General features: G+C 37.1%; 1 protein-coding gene across 29 annotated transcripts in view; it reads right to left on the bottom strand.

Annotated features, from left to right (window-relative positions):
* The window catches only part of RIMS1 (regulating synaptic membrane exocytosis 1), a 318,971-nt gene that overhangs the window by 138,034 nt on the left and 158,370 nt on the right, over positions 1-22,567 (bottom strand). For all 29 annotated transcript variants that reach the window (XR_011808513.1, XM_038176856.2, XM_072036301.1 and 26 more), the window contains exons 6-8: positions 5,177-5,244; positions 4,344-4,454; positions 2,127-2,226 (exon numbers count right to left, since the gene is read on the bottom strand). Coding sequence is in view for 28 of the 29 variants with exons in the window: in XM_038176856.2 (XP_038032784.1) it covers positions 2,127-2,226; positions 4,344-4,454; positions 5,177-5,244 (279 nt within the window). In the remaining variant the exon portion in view is untranslated. The remainder of the gene's footprint in view (positions 1-2,126; positions 2,227-4,343; positions 4,455-5,176; positions 5,245-22,567) is intronic.

Below are 22,567 nucleotides of genomic sequence, written 5' to 3' on the forward strand. Positions count from 1 at the left end.
GACACCTTACGACATAGATGTTTAGGATAACCAAGATATCTGGACAAAGCTAGCTGACGGAACCTACATGACACCTGCACCTTTGTTGAGTCACTTCTGTAAGCATACACCAGGCCTCTAAATACTAATAACAAGCCTCTAGATACTATTATTAATGAATCCTGCATTCTACCCCCACCTATCTTTGCAGAGATACCAGATTTTCAGAATTACGCTGCAAATCTCTGATTTTTTAAAATTGAATTCTAAAATATTCCTCACAAGACATTTCTGGAGGTCAGCTATCAATCCATGCTCTCAGAGACTTGACCAGCTGAGATTTGAGTATCTCCAAGGAAGCAATCCAGCTGCTCCTCTGGGCAACCTGTTCCAGGACCTTGCTGTTCTCACCAAGAAGAGAAGTTTTCACAATCCAAACCTTCTTCATTCCACTTTGTGTGTTGCTTCCTGTGTGATCACAGTCTGGCTCTTCATCCTTACAACCTCCCATTAGCCAGGTAAAAAATGGAATTACTCCCCCCCTCCCCCGAGTCTTCTCTTCACCAGTTTGCACAAACCCAGCCCTCTCAGCTTCTTCTTGTATGCCACAGACTTCAGAGTCCTAATCAACTTCCTCTGACCAGCCTGGTCCCGTTTGTCTCTTTCTTGTATAAAGGAGCCCAAACTGGACACAATACTCCAGATACAACCTCATAATCATGGAATAGAGGCCATCACCCTCCATTGGCTGGCTACAGTCCTGTTAATACAGCCCTGTACATGCTTGGCATGTTTTGCTGCAACGATGCATTGCTGACTCATGTTCCACTGACTGTCCTCCAGCACGTCCAGATGCTTTTCTGCCAAGGTGCTTTGTAGCTGGTTTGCCCCTAGTGCTTATTGTTGCATAGAGCTATTCTATTCCTGATGCCAGACTTCATATTTGTCTTTGGCAAAATTTATGGGGTTTGTGTAATTACTCACAAATTGATGAACTACACAAATTCTGAAGGCTTTTGAGAAAGGTGAAAAAATGAGTTTTCCTGGCAGAAAGGACTCATCCATGCCTTTTTTGTGTGTGTTCTAGTCCTATACAATAAAATGAATAGAAAACAGACAAAACTACATACATCTGCTTAGCCAGTCCTCTGAATTTATTTTGACCCTAAAAATATTGTTCAGAATTATTTTAAAATAGCTTTGACCTAAAAACTAACCTAGTCCAGACATTAAAAGTGAGACATTTCAGCCTAGACACTTCAAGATTAGTGAAGTGAATGTAATTTTCTGTAATTATAATCTGCAGTTAAAATCCAAAAACAATTATAATAAGTAGTGCTATCAACACCCCATTTATCAACTTGAAAAAATAAGTAATAAATGCCAAGACATTTATACTTCCTTATTACTATTTGCTTCATGTAATTATCCTAAATTCAAAAAAGTTTTCATCAGAGTTTCTGGATTCCTAAGAAGGTGTTGTACAGAATTTTGTTTGCTAAGCAGATGTTGGAAAGCAGATGTTTAGGACTGTTACAAAATATAAACCACTAAAAAGTAATTTAGAAAACTGACTGCCATGCTTAGTTCTTGCTTCATGTAGAAAAAAAGCCTGAAAAGTGTCAACAGTGCAGCCACTTATTTGCAAGCGCACTATATAAATCTTATACGCATTATATACTTTAGGATCATTTTCTTGAGCTCTTGCACATTTTTACTTGTAACAATTCACACTGACTAATAATGTCTACTGTGTATACAATGCATCACCCTTCAGGTGACAATGTAGTGTGAGTAAAATAACTGTAGTGAGTTTTGTTTGACACAATGAATTAGTTTTATAGTATGCTTATATTGCTTCTATAGAGTGTAACAAGCAGCTCCGCAGATACCAAGCACACATGCACCAGTAACATTCAATCCTGACACTGACAGGAGTGTCTTGTATATTGTTCACATATTCAAGCCATTGGAGTTAATAGTAAATTAGAAATGTAGACAACTGTAGCTTTCCATAGTAACACTACAGTGTTCTATATATACAAAATATTAGCATCTCACGAGTGATGTTAATGTAAGTTAACAGGCGCATTACAAAAAGCTATAATTACAAGACAAAATATTTTGTATTTAACTTATTGATTTACCTGCTCTGAGATGTCCCACCACATCGGCCAAGCTACCTTTTTTCACTTTGGTAATGAAGGCACCAAGTCGTCCTAATTCTGTCATTTTTCCTCCAACAACCTGGAAGATCATATATTTGTGAGTTTTCATGCCATAAACCAGACATCATATCAAGCACAAAGATATAGCCAGATTAGTTTTCACAGTACTTTTTTAACTAAAGATAAATTATCCATACACAAATCTATTGTCAATTTAGTCTTCACAGAGGCTAAAAGAAAAAGTTAGAGATACAAAAAGGCCAGGCTATCTTATGCAACTTGCTAAGCATTCAAGTTTGTTTCAGAAAGAGGATTTCTTGATAAATACTCAAGAAAATATACTTTTTACAAATAGATGTCTGTCTTGTGCTTAAGTTTAAATTGGAAATGAACATCAAACCAAAGGTATTAAAATCTCCAAAGTGAAATTAGTGCAACAAGTACAAACTTAGTTAATACGCTACTAGGAAACATATGCAAGTAGTTCACGAGAACATTGCTACAGCTAAAACCCTGGCCCTCTCATCCAAGCACATGACAGTACAAAACAGCAACTCCTAGCTTCTATTAAACAGAACAGAAGAGAGCATTGAATAGGGTTTTGTTTTAAAGAGTGTATAACACACAGATGGGGAAAAATAGCGGTAAAAATGTGCCCTCCAAAGATTAGGTCTTTAATAAAATATATATATTAAATAAAAAAAAAAGTAGCTTTGCTGACTGACTATTCTCTCTACCCTTCTCACTCTCTTCAGTTAGTTCTTTTGTCAGGAATATCCTGGGTCAAGATTTATGGAACAGTGGGTCAGTGGTTCATTAGGTATTATTTGTTCATGTTGCCATCATGGTTACTAATTTAAAACTTTGATTTTAATTAAAAATTAAATACAGCTTTAATACAGAACCATACACAAGCAGATCCAGAAGCCTACCTGACAACAAGGTTGTCACAAGAGGATGTGCTAAATTTATCAGTGTGTTACCTAGAACTTCGATCACATCATACAAAACTGAGACTGAAAAAATCAGAAAGAAGCTCTCCAATCTATGTTTCCTACTAGGGTCTAACATTTTTCTCAGATATTAAAGAAGTGTTGTTGCTACCAGAAAAAATCAGACTTGTGCTACAGTCTACAAGATATTTAGATGAAATGTTCTCATATTTTATATTGCCGCCCTACACTATTTCACTTTGAAGTGCGTAAGTGGAGTGTGCTCTTACTCAGAACATGCCATTACAAAGTTCACAGGGGTCTTTTCTGACTTAACTCCCACCATGATGAGCAGAACCAACAACCCACATCACATGTGAGAGCTTGAATTACCAGATAATTATATGCAAGGAGAGGTTGACTTCAATGTCACTGCTCTTTGAAGTTGACTTAGTCCTTAAGTGGATGGGAATGTTTCACATTTTCTATTGTTTCTGTTGCTCGTAGTGGAAAGAGGAAGAAATCAAAATTAATTTTCTCAGTCGTTTTTGGAGCTCCGTATAGTTAAAATATACATGAACTGGCACACTGTACTCTTCAGCAGTCTAGAACTATTCCTTTTAAGTGTCATGGCAATTTAGGGACAATAACCTAGATGTCCACTACAAAATGAGAAATTTAGGAATTTAAATGAATTTGACCATGTCTCCCATAATGTCTTAATTTACAGGCACTGAATTAACTGGAATTACCTTTAATACAATCACTGATATGCTTTATTTATTTTTCTTTTGTGTGTGTGTGTGTAAATATTTAATGTCACTGTACACAATTTCTGTTTCTGAATAGCTGTGTGGATTCTGAAGACTGACTCTGTAAACATTTACGTCTGGATGACATTTATTTATGTGGACTATGAGATGGGTTTCTTGGCTGAAATGCAAGCAGTAGAGCTAGAAAAGGCAGAACTCCTTTAATGCATTTAAATGTACAGTATATGTCTTGCAGACAGGAAGCTGAATAAACATAAATTTTTAATCAAAATGGTTCAGTTCCTTGATCATGGATGAGCGGAAGACGTGCACAAAAGGATTAAATATATTTACATTCATAATTTATCTATATAACTTCCAAAACTTACTAAAAGTGAGGAATACATTTTTGTCAAATGACCATATGCTTAGAGACTCCTCTGATTTATGTTAGGCTTCTACAGGTCAGTGGAAATTTAATTCTTTTACCACATGAACCATGCAATACTTACTTTTAGCCCCAGTAATGCACCTGATTCTTTTGGCATGGTTGTTCTCTTGTTAAGAATAACACGCCCAATTAAGCGATCTCCCTCTTTAGAAGGCTGCCACGTTACTGGATGCTATTGAAAAGAAGCAGTGGGAAGGAAAACGTTTTCCGGTATTCAGATGAATACCTATAAACTTGTAAAGTTTCTGAATCATTACATAATAGATATTGTAACAGAACTTTCTAGTATCGTATCATATCTGTAGGGCTCTGGCCTCATTAAATATTTATGCCTGCTGTAAAAAAATCTCAGCACCGAGTCTGCAGGTAGATTTATAACATAATTAAAAGTTTAATACAATTAAACATTTAAAACACAACCTAATTAATAAAATCAGACATTAATTTTTAATTCCAGGACACTGAAAATTGTATTTATAAATTCTGTTCTTCAGAATAGCATATGTTATAGAGCTCTGTCATATAGGTTCATTATATAATAAAAGCCAAATGATCCTTTCCCATTCCAATTCAGCAGAAAAAAAATATAAAAATCTACTAATCTCTCCTAGAGCAATATTACACTCACAATGTCTTTTCTGGTTAGAAACTGATATGATAAAATCTAGTACCAGGTCTGTAAAAACATTAAATTCATATTAAAATTCAGGTAAATTTACTAGTCTAGATTCTGATAAAAATATCCTCTGATTTTGATTTCCATGATCTACTAAGCCAAAATTTTATATAAATTGTATAGCACTTTTTTTTTGTAACAAAATGTCTATAGCAAGCTGAAATTATCAGCAACCATTTTAATTCATACTTTTGAAGCCCTTTTTCCCTGTTTCTTACCGAACTAATAGGGGATGTCTCCCTGCTGTGCCACGTGGCAGGATCCAGCCAGTAATAATCCAAGTCACCTGGAAGAATATGAATAGAAAGAAATGTGTAATCTCTCAAACAGAGAAAAACAAATGTGTGCTTAGTTGCACATGCATGAATTTTAATGGCTTGATGAAGCTAATAAAAACCTGTAGTATGATTTACATCAACTTAAGTATATTGATTTGAAAACAATATAGACTAATAATATAAAAACAAAAATACATAACAATACTATTATTTGGACTCTTGCTTTTCACACTTCAGGACTAGTTGTACACTCCAGCTGTTTTTCACTTTGCCCAGTTGTTTTCCAAGAAGGGACCCCAAAGCACTGCATTCTGAGCCCTCCTCCTCCCACCTCTCCATAATAAACACAAAGGACCACAGCTAATGATGACACTAAAGTGAATACTCCACAAAATGGGAACTTGACTACAGTTAAGGACAGGACAGTAAGCCACACTGAAGAATCTGCAAAGCAGTTGATCAGTACAACCGGTACAGACAGAGGGTCCCAGGAGTAGAAGGGTAATACAGCACAGCTTACCAGGCACAACAGCCACACAAAAAGAGCAAATAGTGTCAACAGCAACTATGAGCTCTCGATCTTTTATTTTGCTTCTGACAAACACAGAGGACGCACATCAAGAATAGAACCCTGGATTATGGTGGTCTGGAAGCCATAAACTCATCAGGCCAAGTAGGGGAACCATGGGCAGGGGTTGGGAGAAAAGACAGCAAATGCCATGGCGAATATATATGAACTGATGGAAAGCTTAGGAAACCACAGTTTGACTTAACATAGTATGGCAGTGGAGGGTTGAGTTGGTAGCAAAAAATGACCAACTCTACTGGCTGTTGTCTGTGGTAGAGGACTGGTGTAACTGCACTCCAAGACAGGAGATGAAGAGGCAGGAATTGCAAGAGGAAGAACATTCAGTGCAGAAGTGCAATTCAGAGTTTTCTTTACAAAGAGAAAGGGTGTAGATGGTATTAGGAAGGACGCTGGAGAATGATTCTGGCTAGAACAGATCCAACTGAATAGGAACAAATCCGAAGCATTTCTGTCCTGGTGCTAATTTTAAACAGAATATACCTGTGAGCTCTGAACCTTGGCATTATTTCATCCCTTTGGACATTACTGCAGTTTATTACCAAAATACAGTAGTGTCATTAAGACTGAAAATGACACTTATTTTCAATTCAATACCAGTGGTATATAAAAGCTCAATCTGAAATAATCCAACAGATATTTTTGATTATTTTTTTTTTATCTGAGGAATGGAACAGTAGACAATTCATCTTTAATAAAATAAATAAAAAAAAACCACCAAAATCAAAATTTACACTTTCATTTCAGAGGCCAGTTTCAGTGCCTGAATGAAATGCAGTCACCTCTGAGGACATTTTGTTTTGTTTTATTTTGTTTTGTTTTGTTTTTGAGAGTGTGTATGTAGTTGTTTTTTCTCAGGTCTTTGAATTATTATGCCTCATAGTTAGGCTTTGTTATGGAACAACTCTTCCTATGATTTTCTATTGACATTCCTACAAACTCTTCAAAAACCACTGGGTAAAAATACTACTTTCATTAAGGTCAGTGGCTTATTGCAGATATGCTCTTTTGCTATACTCTATGTCATCAGAAAATATTTTATTTATTATATACAATTTAGGAAATACATCTTCACTATCACATTTTAGGACATGCATCTGTGTAATAATACTGTTAGATCACTGCTTTTACTAGCACACAGGAATCAAACATATGTACAAACAAAGCAGGCTTCTAGCAAGAAAAAACACACATTTAGACAGAGGTTTTATTATTTTTCTGACCATTTTTCTACAAATAATTGGATGCTAATTATGAAATATATCAACATTTATAAAACATAGTATTTTTGATAGCTGATCATCTACATGATCATATTCACAAGCTATTTTTAAAGAGCTTATTATTACCATATGCATAACCACACGAGGCAGTTTGCGGTCACATTAGCTACTGCACTTCTGTAATTTTGAGGGCTTAACTTCACATTAAAGATCTTTCAGTTTTATTTTTAGTGCGGTTCCTTGCACCTTTAAAAAGAGTTCAAAACTGCAGCAAGAACACCAACAAAATCATGGAAGCAGACTGCCATCCTAAGTGTTGGCAGTGAGCTGAGACCAGTGGCACAGACATCTCCAATTTTCAATAACGGCACTCAACAGCAACACTAAAAAACAACTTTTCTTCATGAACTGGCCTTCCCCAGCCCAAACATGTGCCTCTGTGTTTCACAGCTATTTGTTCTGCAATAGAGAAATACTCAGGCAGGAATAAATGCCACTCCTGCAAGCAGAGATGTGTCCCCTAGTACTCAGCCCAGAACCTACATTCAGTAGCCAGAAACTGGATATTTGTTTAATTACACAAAATAATTTCACTGAACTAGTAGTATAGATCCCAGAACAGGTAAGTAACAAACAAAACCTTACCATATGAAAGCACAGCTTCAGATTTTCTCAAACCAAAACAAAATAATAAAGAAAAAAAAAAAATAAACACTATACACAGAACACTCCCTCCACTAGGAAAAATCACTAGAAGTAACTAGTAAAATGAAATAGATGTAAGATGTTATAGAGAAAAAAAAAATCTACTGAGAAAATTATCATTTTAGAGCAACTTGAACTGCTTTGGAACACTTTTTTAAACAATGCCTTAAATTTACAGACATGAAAAAAAAAATAATAACATACAATAGGCACAGTACATTATTTCTGTACATTACCAATACATTCATATAAACCATACAAAGACGTATTTTGAAATGAAGCATATGATAAAAAAAATGCATTTGCAATTATAATTTATGATTTACTTTGGACTAATGGAGTGAAAGAAGTATATATTTATAAAACCCTTTTTCCTGAGGGAGTAATTCAAAATGTTGTATCCTGCCAGCAATAAAATACTTTTCCTATTAACTGCTCAATTACTGTACTCTTGGACATAAAGGGCTGTAATAATAAATCCACTTAACATGACACAAATGGGTTGATTTTTTTCTTGAGAAGTCTTTTGCAGTCTTCCATCAAATTCCAAAATAAGGAGTAAAACTCTTAATGCATTCCTTTGATTTTATGTCTGCAACATGCATGCTTTCAAAATAAAGGAAAGCAAAATTCAAAACAGCAAAAAACATTTTCCCTACAACATTTCATCTTCAGCGGTACTACTCACATGAAGAGCTGATGCTGTAATGCTGCGATTTCAAGTGAAACCTCACAAAGCTGGTAAGTGTTAGAAACGACAGCCTTGTCTCTGTTGCAAAGCTGAAGTATTGCTTTGCTGAAACAGGCACAAAATATAAGAAAGTCTCTTATCCTGTATGACCAGCCACACTGATCTCCAAAGAGCCTGGAATACTGGAGATAAAACATCCTAAGATGCTTCTCCAGATCCAGACTACCTACAGAGAGCAGTGATATTCAGCAAAGAATGCGCTTCTGGTGCTTTGCTCAAATCCAGAGGCACCAGGTTTGCAGCAGTTACTTAAGACAAGAATCAGACAGTCCATTGATAAGATTCAGTCAGACCACATTAGGCACTTAATTGAGCCTAACGTTCAGCTTCTAATTAATAAAACAGTTCCAGCATGTACCTGCGAAACTCAGACAATTATTTTCAGAGGCTGCACCTACAATTAAAGCTCAAACTGGCTTCATATATAGACAGTTTAGATCTCTAATTAATACACACAGTGGCCATCTATGTGAACTTTTAGGCTCAAATACAGCATGAATTAGAGACAATAAAGCCCAAAGATGTGGAATAGTCTTCTAGTTTGTCTTTCACAGTTCCCACGGAACTGGATCACTATTTCATGGAAATGATCAATCGTTTCCCAGTGTCAAACCAACAAAAGCCACATATCAGACCACAGAAAGTTATAACAAATGTAAAGAAGCTCAGAACGTCAACTTGACTGCCTTCCTCCTTCACAGCCGGAATTTTCATGAGTTAGAAGACCACTCTACTCACTCTGGGTACACATTCAGCACACTGAGATTGCCATCAAAAACATTGGGCTGCTGTCACAGATGTGATGCATCATATTGGTAATCCAAGAGGACACTTCTAGCCCAAGGGGGAAAAAAAAACAAAACACTAAGCTAGTCTTTTTATCACGACAGAAGAGTAATTGACTGAATAAACAACGTATGTTGTTTAAGTCACTATAGCCAAAGTGCTGACCAACCCCATAATGAGAAAATACACAAATACCCTGCCTTGACATACAGCCCTCACATCTAAGGGTCAAGCAGACAACTCAGAAGCTACCTACTGCCTATTTATGCAGAAAGCTTCACAAAAATGCTCATTATCTCCTCAAATCAACTGAATTTAGATGCCGACAGTTAAGAACTTAAATCCTTGCAGAAGGAGCTCTGTGTTTCACCATTTATGCAGTTCAAAGACAGACCAGCTCATGCAGCGCGTGGGAAGAATCCATCACATGACTGTGAAGTTTAGGTTTTAGTTCGTATGGAAAATATATAATTGCATTGGGTATGAGCTCCCTTCTGGCACATGTCATCATCAGCTCTGAATGCTGGCATACTCCAAAGATTCAGTAAAAACTAGTACTCTGTGGAAGTGACAATTCAAACATATAGTCACATTGGGAGTGCAGATCAGCCACACGTGCCTGTAACCCCTACAGCTCCCCACTCTAGAGCCAGCCCATCAACACATTATTTAGGCATTGTAACTTAATGATGAGATGTGAAATTGCTTTTCTGTATCTCCACTAAATTCTTGAGTAACTAAAAACAATCGAAAAACGATCCATGGAGCATTACCAAGCACTATGCTTTAAGACCTGGATAACCAACAACCTCCAAACACTGAAAATCAATGTCCATGCCTTTCTTGTGTGTCTAGAGATAAGGATATTTTATATTTTTTTCCTCACACAAAATGAACACCATTTTATTTTGAAAAAAAAATCTCTTTTAGAAGTGGCAGTTATATTGTGAACACAGTGTAGACTGCAATGCTAATTGCTATTTACAAACCTGAAACCTGGGAAAAAAAATTGGCAAGGAAGCTAATGATACAGTATTTTGTTTGTTAAGGGTGCCAGTATTAAATCGAACCTAGTGAGAAGGAAAAATGCACGTGACTTCTCCTTCAGTAACTATTGCAAAGTTGTTTATTTACAAGAACGGTGAGATCTATGTGCGTCTACATTTTTATTTTTGTGTAAGAGTGATTTGTCAGTAGCTAATTATTGAATATTCTTGCAATATATTCTTGTTATCTGGGTGTACAGGGAATTTTCTGAGCATTGATTAAAATATAATGCATTTCTTATTCACATATTCATTTTGCAACTTTTTTTTTTTTTTACACATATACCCTTGTTCTCAAAAGGTATACTAGCAGAAGACTACCCGACACAATTGTATGTTCATAAGGCAGACCTCCTACCTCAATTACCTCAGAGTTCTTAGAAGTCATTATTAAGGTACCAAAACCAAAGGTTACAAATCCTAACAACTGAAGCTTGCAGCCAAAAATCATGACTTATCCAGTCAATTAGCAAATTGAGGATTAGTGAATGTTTCTAAAACTTTAATTTGGACACCCTAGGGAAGGACATAACTAAGAAGCTTTCCTAAATTTCCTGAATCTCTAGGGAGCCTGCTTGTGAGAAGCATTGTGTTAAACAACATGATTTAGTTCCTTCAAACACCCACTCAAAATATCGAGGGTAAAAGCATTATTAAAAATATTTTATTGATAGAATATGAAGTGTTCAGCACTACCAAAAATTTCAGATCAGTAGGCAGATATTTTAATTGATTTTTGATACTGCAGTATCTAAAGATGCAAGAAAAATAAATCAGGTCTAGGTCCAAGTCCTGATTTTACTGACATTGATTACACTCTTTAGTGGATACTAATTCTGTAGATGGACGGATGGAAGAAGATCTCCTTTTGAAATGTAGAGCTTCCTTGAATTCATTTATTATTCCTTTTTAATTCCAATTCAATATTGACACTGACTTGTTTTAACTGGATCATTTGAGTTCCTGTTTAGTATAATTAATACTACTCTAGCTTTGGCATGATCTCTAAAGGTAATACTTTCATTTTGGTCTCCTTTGGTATTTTTCCCTGGCGATCTTAAAAAAGATTCAAATGAATATTTTCTATCTCAATATTTGTTAAAGCCTGTTTTAAGAAGAAATTATAATTCAAAATCCAAGCTGCAAATAAAGTCTCTTCAAGCTCCAGGGTGTTTCACTTACATTGCCAGTAGTCATGAATTTTAACAAGGATAAGCCTACGAAAAAACACTGTAAAGCAGCAGCCTGTGCCTTACAAATCCCACGGATATGATGCCCAGTGAGGTATCAGTGCCCTGGTAGCACCTACTGCAACTAAGGTAACCAAAAAGGGCTTTGTTCAAAGAGGCTTTTCTGAACATTTTCTCCTACTGTGGGGAAGGAAGGAAGGTATTTCTGCTCAGATATGGTATGCTGACATGCTGACAGAAACAACAGCATCTCAGAAAAAAAATAAAAAATAAATCTTCCCATGATCCACAGGAAAGGGATCAGGAGAAAGACAGTAAGTCTATGAGTTTGTCATCCAACACACACACACACACGTGTGCAGGAGCATGAACAACCCTATAGACCTGCAGTTTTTGTCATTGGAGAAAAAAACAAGGAAACAAGGAAATTACATTTCATAACCAAAGTTATGATTTCAGGATCATGGAAACTTGGGGAGACAATGAAAGAGAAAATCTGAGTTAAGCAAAAAAAAAAAAAAAAGTGAAAGAAAAAAGAAAGAAAGAAGTCTTAGTTGTTCTTAGCTTCTGGACTGTAGAAGGAAATAAAATTAAGTAGATTAAATTCTTTGGACTGTGATTAAAGACAAGTATTTCAGCGGTGCCACTCTAGAGCACCAAATTAGGATGATGAGACTAGTGAGGTATTGTTTTTTTTGGTAAGCATTCATCATAATTCTCTATTGAACTATACTTTAAGGTAATGAGAGGGCTTAAAGGCTTTCCTTTCTCCTATTCCATTACAGGAAGAATGCTTGGAATGCAAAGTCAGAGATCACTGGCACTAGGCAACTTGCAGCTTTGCATCTCACCAGTAGAGAGGAAATACGTAAGAATGTTAAAGTGAATAAAATGCATGATCCTTAAAAATGTAAGCAAGATGAGAAAGAAAAAAAAAAAAAGAAACCCTTAGAGAAAATAAGGAAGCAGACATAATGACAAAAGAGTCTGGGAATTGTGGAATCAATCAAAGAAACGATATTAGCATCAGAAGGACAACCAGTCCAAAAGGGAGGAAAGAGAAATACAAAACTGACTAGCTAAGTCATGAATGTTCCATTTTCTAGAAGGTTTACAGTCGGTGGAAAGGCACCTATTACTTACTAAGATAGTGATGGAGTACCAGGAAGCATACAATACAAAATCAGAAACATATTAAATTGAATACAAACAGAAAAGTATGCAAGGACAATCGAGATCATTCTGGAAATATTTAGTCCCTAGTACTTAGCATCTAGTACCTGGTACTTGCTGTTCTGGAAGAATATGGAAAGAATCCACTGCCATTTGGCTCCACCAGCAAAAGACACCAAAAAGGTTAAGACTTTTTAGATAACAGTTCTCCTAAAAAGAAACACAACTAAAATCATTAAAATCATAACAAGGTAACAATGTCTGTGGCCTAAAAATGAGATTTTATGCCAAAGCAGGAGAAAGTCAGACTACCTAGATAAATTATATGTTAGGCTATTTCACTTCATCTTGGAGTACCTAACATTTGTCTGAAGCCAGGAACGTTTCCTAAGAAATTTCCTAAGAAATGTCCATAATTCCTAAGAATTAGTGTAGTATGGATAAAGTTTAATAAAACTGGGAAAGGGCAAAGACAACACATATTTCTAAAGGACAGAGGAGAGAAAGGAGGACTAGAAATTATAGACCAGTCAATTCCTGGAAAAATACTTAAAAAAAAAATCAAACAAACAAACAAAAATACAAAAAGATAGTAAGAAGAGAAGATAATAAGAAGACAAGACAAGACACCTAAAATTTAACTATCAATAATAAATTAACCCAACTGCATTTCCTACCACTGCATGATAGGGAAGAAACAGCAGTTTTCAAGTATCTTAATTGAGCAGGTAGTGGTTTTTGTATTTTTTATGAACATGTCATTTGAATTTCACACCAGAAAAATTGTCTAAATAAAACTAGTGTAAGGTGAAAAGCTATTTAGAAAAGCATATTCTAAAAGGTTAAAATTAGTAATTAAAAAAAAAAAAAAGTATGCATTAAGCAGTGTCTACCATGTTTGTCTGGGGTACATTAATAGTCAGCACTCACATTAACTTTCCAGAAAATAAACCAGAACACATTAGGCTTGTAGGTGACAACCCCAGGGAGGGAAGACCTGCGAGTCACAGGAGATCAGGGCTGGACTTCAAAGCTACACTAACAAAGTGGAGAAAAGAGTTGGAAAAAAAGAGGATAGAGTTCAGGGCAGACCCAGAAATATTGTCCCCACAGCACAGAAACAGGGAAAGGAACTCAGCCAGGTAAGGAGCAGCTATGCCACAGAAGACGAGGTGGCAAGAAGAGATGACAGCCTGCAGCTCCGGCTGCTGTGGGTAAGCTGCTAACTTTGCACTTGGGGAGCTGGCTGCCTTGGCCAGAGGCCAGGCTCAGGTGCCTTGCCTACCACTTACCTCCAAATACTAAATACATCTGTAGGTCAAACTGGCAGAGACCTTAAGGTTTTGTTGCTGGTTTTGCTTTGCTCTGCGCCACAAGCTGTCTTCTGGGTACCTTTCACATAGCTTATTATGGTCACCTTGATGACAGCTCTGTCTCAACAGTTCTCTCCTTGCAGCAAACAGATACATTTTCAGAGCTGAGTATTTAGCTTAACTGAAGTATAGCTATGAGGGAGAGACGAATGAGTTAAATTTAATAGCCAGTGAGACATAAAAGGTCTGGTTTGATGGTCCTTTAAAACTCCAAAGTCTGTTACACAAACAAAAGCAAACAGGGTCCAAAACTGGGCCATGGAACGAGGGGTTAGCCTGATTTTAAGATACCTTTTAGCTCCATGGTTGCAGGCTGTTCCAGAGGCTGGAGATGTGCTGCTGCATGCCCTGCCCGCAGCACAGCCCCGCACCTCCAGCAGGCAGGGTGTCACGGCTCCTCACTGCCAGCTCTGCTGCACCCACCTCATTCAATACTTATGCCAAGGTGTGCAGGAGGCTTTTGGGAGGCAGCTTATGGCTGTCTACTTTGGGGTTTGTTTGTACCCTGAAGAAGACACAGGGTTTTTACTTCTTTATGTAACTAAGGTTACACGGTGTGAGTGTCAGTGCAAGGCTTTGATCTCACCGAAAGATTTTCTCCAGCCTTATCCTTCAAGCTCCATGCCCAGCTGGGGCTGACCTTGGTCTCTTCCCAAGCTCAGCAGCATCTTGTTTTGCCGATATCCCTGCTGCTGTTTTGGTCCCATCTCTGTTTTGGTTGCTCCTCAACCCTATTTTCTCTAATGCATCTCCCCAGATTCTGCCCTTCTTACTCTTATTCTCCTCTAAACTGCCACAAGAAGTGAATTTCACAGACTGATTTCTTAATAAATGTGTTAAATAATACAATTCTAATATTTGAGAAGATAAAAAAACTTCTTCCATGGCTTATTCTATCATACAAGCTTCAGGATTCTCTCTTCTATTGAAGAACCTACTTTCCGAAAATGACTTTTACAGGCACTGTTATTAACCATCTACACATAAGATCTTAAAGACCTTTGTTATTCTCAACACACTGCATAATCCCCAAGGAACTCACAACCATTAATCCTTCCTCTCACTTTCCCCTGTGATCCTTAGTGATTTAGCTGAGAACCTTATTCCAAATACAGATTATTTATTTTTTGCAGAGGAGAGGCCTGATACCCTTCTCTGGTTCAGAAAGTGCAATGCATCTGTATGGTGATGCAGAGATGATACATAAAATAATCATATATTTATGATAACCCACATATTATTACTATAACCATAATTGTAAATGCTAAACAAACAGAACAAGACAATGTACAGAATTCAATGATATTTTTCCCCAAATAATATGCAGTAATAAAAGTAACAGACTCATATTCCAGACTGAACTTGCCAAAGCTGCTAACAGCACAATCCAGAGGGTTGAGGACACATCAATTACCTTCTGCCAAACAGAAATAAGATGCCTGAGTATTTCTTTCCTGAAGTAAATTTCTAAATTCTTTAACAATGACTACTCCAACATAGAAAATATTCACAAGGCAATCAAAAAACTATTACTTTTCAGAAACACATTTTGATTTGTGCTTTCAAAATACATGTTTTTGTTTCATAACTCATGCCACATAACATCACTAATGTCAAATTATTTTTGACACATGAGCTTTCAAAGTATAAACATAATTGAAACACAGGCTTATGAGCAAAATGGTTCCTTATACCCTGCTTAAGCTGTATATTTGCTACAACTAATACTTAAAATTCAGAGGACACATCACTCAAACTGTACAGTTAAAGAAGTCTACTTATAAAAAGATACATTAAAAAAAAAAATCTGAAACCTCAGCACCATATAGCCACTTATTTACCTGTCCCTGAATGCAACGTATGGAGCAGAAACTGAAGAAACCCCGCAAACATAGCAGCATCAGCAAGAAAATGGTTAAAAAAGCACAACTGGCATTTAGTAGGTTGCTGAATTCCAGGCTGCAACTGTAGCAAACCTGAAATGCAATCAAAAATCCACTCCAGTGTGAAGGAGATGATTGGGGGAAAAAAGGAAAAAAAAAAAAAAAAAAAAAAGTCCCTAACGTCCTTGCGTCCTGATCCTAAGCCAAATTATTCTGCAGCATCAAACATTCGACACTGGTGACACCAAACAGGGCTACCAGAGCTCTTGTCATCCAAACAGATCTCTGCAGTGGAGTGCAAGCATCGACTACTGCGTTAGTTCAGCCACGCTCGCTGCAGCGACGGGGAGTTTCAGTCTCCAGAAACGGCTAATGATTTCAGGAGTCCAGAATTAACAATTCCTCAGGAAAAAAAAAAAAAAAAAAAAAGTGGGAAAAAAAAAGCTCCTTCCTCTCCAGATAGAATAGGAAAGAAGTTTCTTCGTGTTTTAAAGCCAACGGTACACACAAGCTCAGTAATCAATAGCACTGCTGCAGTTTTTATTTATATGCAGCAGTGGTATGCTGAACAAGTTTTAATGAACTGCATAAATGAAGCAATCATGTAAAGCAAACGTGGCTGGTTTAAGTTATGTAAAACTTCCCGTGCTGCAGATTTACTCCTAGCACACTGAAAATATAATGGCTCATGAAAAAAATACTGTATTTTTAACAAATGAATGGGATGTTTAAACACTTTTCTTACATAATGTGTGCATGAAAAAAATAGTTTTATATAATAAAAATATATTATAAATAAATAACAGCATTTTGTATTCTAAATTATATAGTCAAAATAAAAGAGAATGTCTGAACATATATATCAGCATATTGGGGAAAGCCAGATGATTAGAGAATTACAGCTAATAAAATTTGCTAAAGAATTTGATCTAACCATATCTAAATCCTAAACCAATAAAATTATTTTCTTGGCAGAGACAGTTTTCCATGGTGAAGATACATGCTTCTCTGTAGCATACTTAGATACTGTAGAACTAAAACAGAAAACCAAAAAAGCTAACTGTTTAGAAACCATGGTGGGGAAAACAAAATGTGACAAACCAACCTTTTTAAAATTCTCTCCAAATAGAAGCTTATTGGGGTTAAATGTAAATAATTAAGCTAATGAGAGTTTACAATTGTTTCATCTTTAATAATACATAGACCTATTAGTAAGAATGAAAATGCATTTTTAATCGAGTTGTTTCCCTCTAGCTCTGGATCAGATGATCAAAGCCCAGTTACTGGACACTGCCTTTCCCACACACTCACCCCTGTCAAGCAGTCAACAGTAAAAGTGGCACAGAATTAGCAGAGACAACACAGCTGTCTGCAGCTGCTTCTTCGCTGACATGCCCTTGTTAGGAGATGATTCATTGAAGGAGGAAAAAGGCCAGACTTCATGTACCCCAGGAGAAGATGATCACCTGGGCTTCTACTAGCCAGGGAGCACACAACCAGCTTTCCCCTAAAGCTGGAGAACATTTATTGCATAAGGAACAAAACAGCTCCCATCAAACAGCCTTTCAGGCTGCCCCTAAGACACATCTGACACTTTGAGACAAAACCTGGAGAGTTGGTTCATTTACTTTTACACCCATCAGTAGTATCAAGGCTACTGGAAACTAGATGGAAATTTGGTCATCATGCCATTGTCCAAGTAAAAGTGTATAATTCAGTTATAACATGTTTCTGACCTTTCCTTTGAATAACGTTGCCTACGTAATCTCAGAAGGCTTTTAACTTTTTCAGTTATTTTACCTCCACAATCCTCTGACGCACATCATATTTTAGTTTCTTCATAATCTTCCCGCTAATGATTGTCTAGCTCTTAATCCATGTATGATAAAGTTTTAGAAAGACAGAAGAATAAGATATTTACAAAATAGTATGAGATTGAACAATCCCCCACAGATATCCAACCCTACCAGTTGTCAAGTTTTAAGAGGACAAATTCCAAGCATTATGTGTACCACTCAATTTAATTCCTAGGTGGGAAAGCAGTTTTTCTCTAAACTGAAAGGTCTACAATACTTTTTGATAAAAGCTGAAAGCCAGAGATTGGTCTCAAGCCATTCAAGGATCACAGTCATGTTTTATACTGGAAGTTATAGGAAAAGCGAGAAACAACAAAAAGGATTCATCATATGGTCTTTGGATTCATCTATGGACTTTGAAGCCAAGTTATACTGGAGTAGAAATTCTAATGAAATTGTGGAGTCTTAGATATAATATTAGGTATTGCACGCAACATTTCATACTATAGCCCTATCTGACCTACTTCAAAAGGTCCTGGCTATTGTGACTGGACAAGGCAAGCATCACACCTATCTTAAAGGAGGCAAAAACAGTACCTGGAGAACTATGGACTGGGCAGGCTAACATACTCTTGGAAAGGTCATGGAGACAGTCCTTCTGGAAGACAGTCATGAGCACATGAAGGACAAGAAGGTGACTGGGAACACCAGCACGGTTTTACAAAAGGCAAATCATGCCTGACCAACCTTATTTCTTTCTTTGGTGTGATAAATGGATACGCAGACAAGGGGTAACAGTGTTGTTGTCTAACATAACTAGCAAAGTTTTCAACCAAGTTTCCAACTATATCCTTGTAGCTGCATCAGAGAGATATGGGTTGGTTGGTGAACTAAAAGGTGGGTGGAAAACTTACCGAACCACTTGATTCAAGAAATGACAGCCCAAGGTATCAAGTTCAACAGGTGGTGCTATGTAAAGAAGTATCACAGCAAAGATTTCTGGGGAGGAATCAAGGCTGTGCTTTGCTCAGTTAGCCATATTCCAGGCCACAAAATGCTCTCCTGGGATAACAGAGAAAACTTCTGTGTAACTTGGGATGCAGTTTGGCTGTGCATCCATAATTAAACAAAATGGAGAAAATACATCTGCCTCTGATAGGCTTAGGTGCAGGTTTTGACTGACACTGTGCTAATTAAAACACTTCTGTTCCCTCCGTGCACTTCTGCAACAGAAGTGCAACTTCTTTTTTTAGTTAAGTATTGCTGAAGGAAGACTACTGAGTTTTGTATTTGGGAAAATGCTTACAACTTTGTAAAGATAATTGTTGACCATTTACCATTTAAAACAGAAATTTCTTATATACAAATATACATGTATATATGCACATCCAAAAGTGTTTTTGTGCCATTTCTACATTTTACTTTTCAACAGATTGACATAGCTTGGCCTGTCATTTCTCATAATTGCTGAGAAAATTACAGGCTAAGAAGAGAGGTGACTGTGGTGAAAAAGACACACAGCTCCTGATTGAATGTATGCCCTCAAGCACAAGCTCATCAATACTCCCTTCAATTCAGGCATGAGCATATTCTGTTTATATTCTTGACCAGCTGGCAAGAAAGGCACCAAAGCAGAAATGATGTAGTCACATCAACAGGGAGACATGCTGGTGCTAATAAGTTTGGCCTTTTATTTAGCTCGGGCTAAATCAATGTCATGCAATTGTTACTCCACAGCTTTTAGTTCAAACTCTGATCTGAACCAAGTCAAGTGGAAGTGAAGAAACTTGGCAACTGCCCAGAAACATTTCATAAATTTCATAGATGCGGCAGCTTAGATCTTTGCTACCTAGCTTTCACCATCCAGTAATTTTGCAATATGTCTGAGTTTATTAATCTATGGGGAAGAGGGGAAACAAAACAAAACAACAACAACAAACAAAAAGCATCTCCTCAGGCCAATCATTTTCATAATCCTCCTTGACTGAGGAGAATCAAGACACAGAAAATAAATGCTGCACTGTCAGATTTACAGAGTACTGTCTTCTGGACTTCCTCTTGACCCTGGTATATAAAAAATAGACTGTGTAAAGTATTTACTTTTCTTTTCCATAAAGGCAGTACTTAAACTAGCTTCCAATATCTCCAAAGGATCTGCTAGATAGTCTTTTTTAAAGTCAAAGGTCCTCTTAAGTGAACCCCAATTCAAACTATTTGCTCAGCCATTAAATTGCTAACCAAAGCCAGATGCTTTCAGCAAAATGGTAACTGGTATGCAGACACCAACTTTCTAATTTACAGTCTCAAAATACTCTTTATGTTCCCAACTTTAACTGTCATCCCTAGCTGTTGTTTTAAAGTCTTCACAGTGATAGATTTCTCCCAACTCTGATGCCCTACAGTATGGTGGACATGGAAGATTTGCATTCAAAGTCTCCTCACTGCATGGCACAGGATAAGCAGGGATGAAGTGTTGGGATGACAAAGCTGCCTCTGACAGCCGTGCTCAGGTACAGGCTTGAGCTCACAGACACAGATTGCTCAGATCAATTCAATTCCTGCGGGAAGAGAAGCCAAGCATACCTGTACCCAAGTTTACCTGCCAAAGGAGGAACCACAGTAAAAGCCAGTATCATCAGCAAACTTGGGCTCCAGAAAACACAGGAGATCCAACCTATGATGATAGTGTCATTACCGCTTCTGATCTGAGTCAGCCACAGCAGCTTAACAAAATTCTTTAATACAATTCCTTTTTTTTTTTCCCCTTCCTTCCAACCTGTCCTTTTTCCCCTTTTTTCCCCCACTGCAAAACATAGCAAAAGTCAATGTGTGTTCTGAACTGATACACGTACAGGCTGACAGGGTATACAGTCAGGGGTGAAAGACATCTAAGGATCCTTCTATTACACCAGGTCAGGATGACTCTGACAACTTAACCTACATCCCCTCCTTTTCTTTCAGATTTCTCTCATATCCATTAATTCTAAAAATTTCAGATTTAAACCTACTAATTAGAGCTGTATGTGCTCTTGTGCTGACCTCATTTTGAAAGGCCTACGTCTATTGAATAGAATATTTTATTGCTTTTGACATTTTATATACCATCCAAACAAAAAAACCCACACATTTAAAGGTAGGGCTTAGCACTGAGCATGTTGTTTGTTTAAGCATTTGTTTAATTTTTAAGCCAGAAAATTTGTTCCTAATCCTTATAACAATTTTCTAGGTCAAAGTAAGATTAGGCCCACCATAGTGCGCACAACTGATGTTCTGACAATAAGCCCTAAGTTAATACCACATTATTTTTCCTTGTTGTTACTATTGTTTTAAAACAAGAAAAGGATGCTGACAGAATAGATTTTTAAAGGAAATATTTGAAGAAAAGTCTAAATGCAAATGATACATTGGTTTGTTTCAAAAAAAAAAAAAAATCAGCTCCCTGGCAAAAATTAATGTCTTCCTAAGTGCCTCCTTTCAGTGGCTTGCAGGAGCAGCCATTCCCTAAGACTCCTCTGGCAGTGAGATTTAGAACTGGGTAACGGGAACAGATTAATCAACTTTTTGTACAGCTTGATCTGAAAGCATCTTGTCAGTGGAGAAGAGCCCAGGGCAGCACAAGCGGATCTGTTCCCAAGTGTCCGTTCCCATCCCTGTGCTCTGGGGGCTGTTCTGCCATCCCACAAACTCTGCTCCAGCACTACTGCCAACTCCACGGGCCTGCCCCACGGGAGATAACTAAACCCACCTGGGCATAGTGACAAGGCTCACTACATTTACATTAAAACTGGCAGAAATAGCAAATACCAGGAAGTTTTGAGAAGCTGCATCTATTTAAATTTGGGTTTGTGAGTTGCTTTTCTGTGCTTTGGTTTCATCTGTATTTACTTATCCTGTATTTTACATAATCTGTAATACTTACCCTGTATTTTACATAACGCCAGACACCATAGAGATCAAATTGCCTGACATCTCAGGTGTTTGGATGTAAACTTGCACCCATTTGCTGTGGGAGAGCTCTGGAATGTGATGGGCAGGAAGCAGCATTAGACATCTGACTGACCCAAGTCTCTCTGGAGCACTGGACGAAGCTGCTCACTGGCCCTCTCTACTCATGCACTGCTCGGTATTCACTGCCTGAGTCGAGGCTTTTGCTCATCTGACAGTTCGGGCAAGGATCATATGAACATACTGAAGAGAGATTAAAGCAAGTCAACTCCAAAAAAACAGTTCCATCCCCCCTAACCAAAACCCTGGGGAGCCCCCGTCCAGGTTGTGCAATTCCCACCTGAGATGTGGGAGCAAGCGGAGGCAACCCAAAAGTACATCCAGCTGCTTCAGAACAACATTTATCCTCTCTGGTAACTGGAGGTTTTCCCTTTGCTAATAAGAGAGAAATTATTTCCATAGATTGTGAAAGACAATTTCAAATAGATTTGACAGCTCCATCTAGTGGCTCACTGAGCACCCTTTTAACGGTGCAGATTGTGTGGCCTAATGGATTAAAAAGAGCTGCTTGTGGTGCTTGCTTTTCCTCTGAGCAACACAAAAAATCTACTCTTAACACCCAGCATTTTTTAACATCATCACATAATAAAAAAAAAATCTAAAAAATAAAATAAAAACTTCATCGAAGTTTAATAAAGGTAAGATTATAAAAGTAGGTAAAGTATTTTTTTGGCTTTTAATTAATAGCTTATTTATTCTATTTAGCTAATAAACTTTAATTAGAATAACAATGTTTTAGAAATGTTTAATTGAATTTACATTTGAAGTAATATAAATTAATATTTGAATTTATATTTCTGGTGGAAAGGTGTCT

Source organism: Anas platyrhynchos, chromosome 3 (genome assembly GCF_047663525.1).
Source record: "Anas platyrhynchos isolate ZD024472 breed Pekin duck chromosome 3, IASCAAS_PekinDuck_T2T, whole genome shotgun sequence".
Lineage (NCBI taxonomy): Eukaryota > Metazoa > Chordata > Aves > Anseriformes > Anatidae > Anas > Anas platyrhynchos.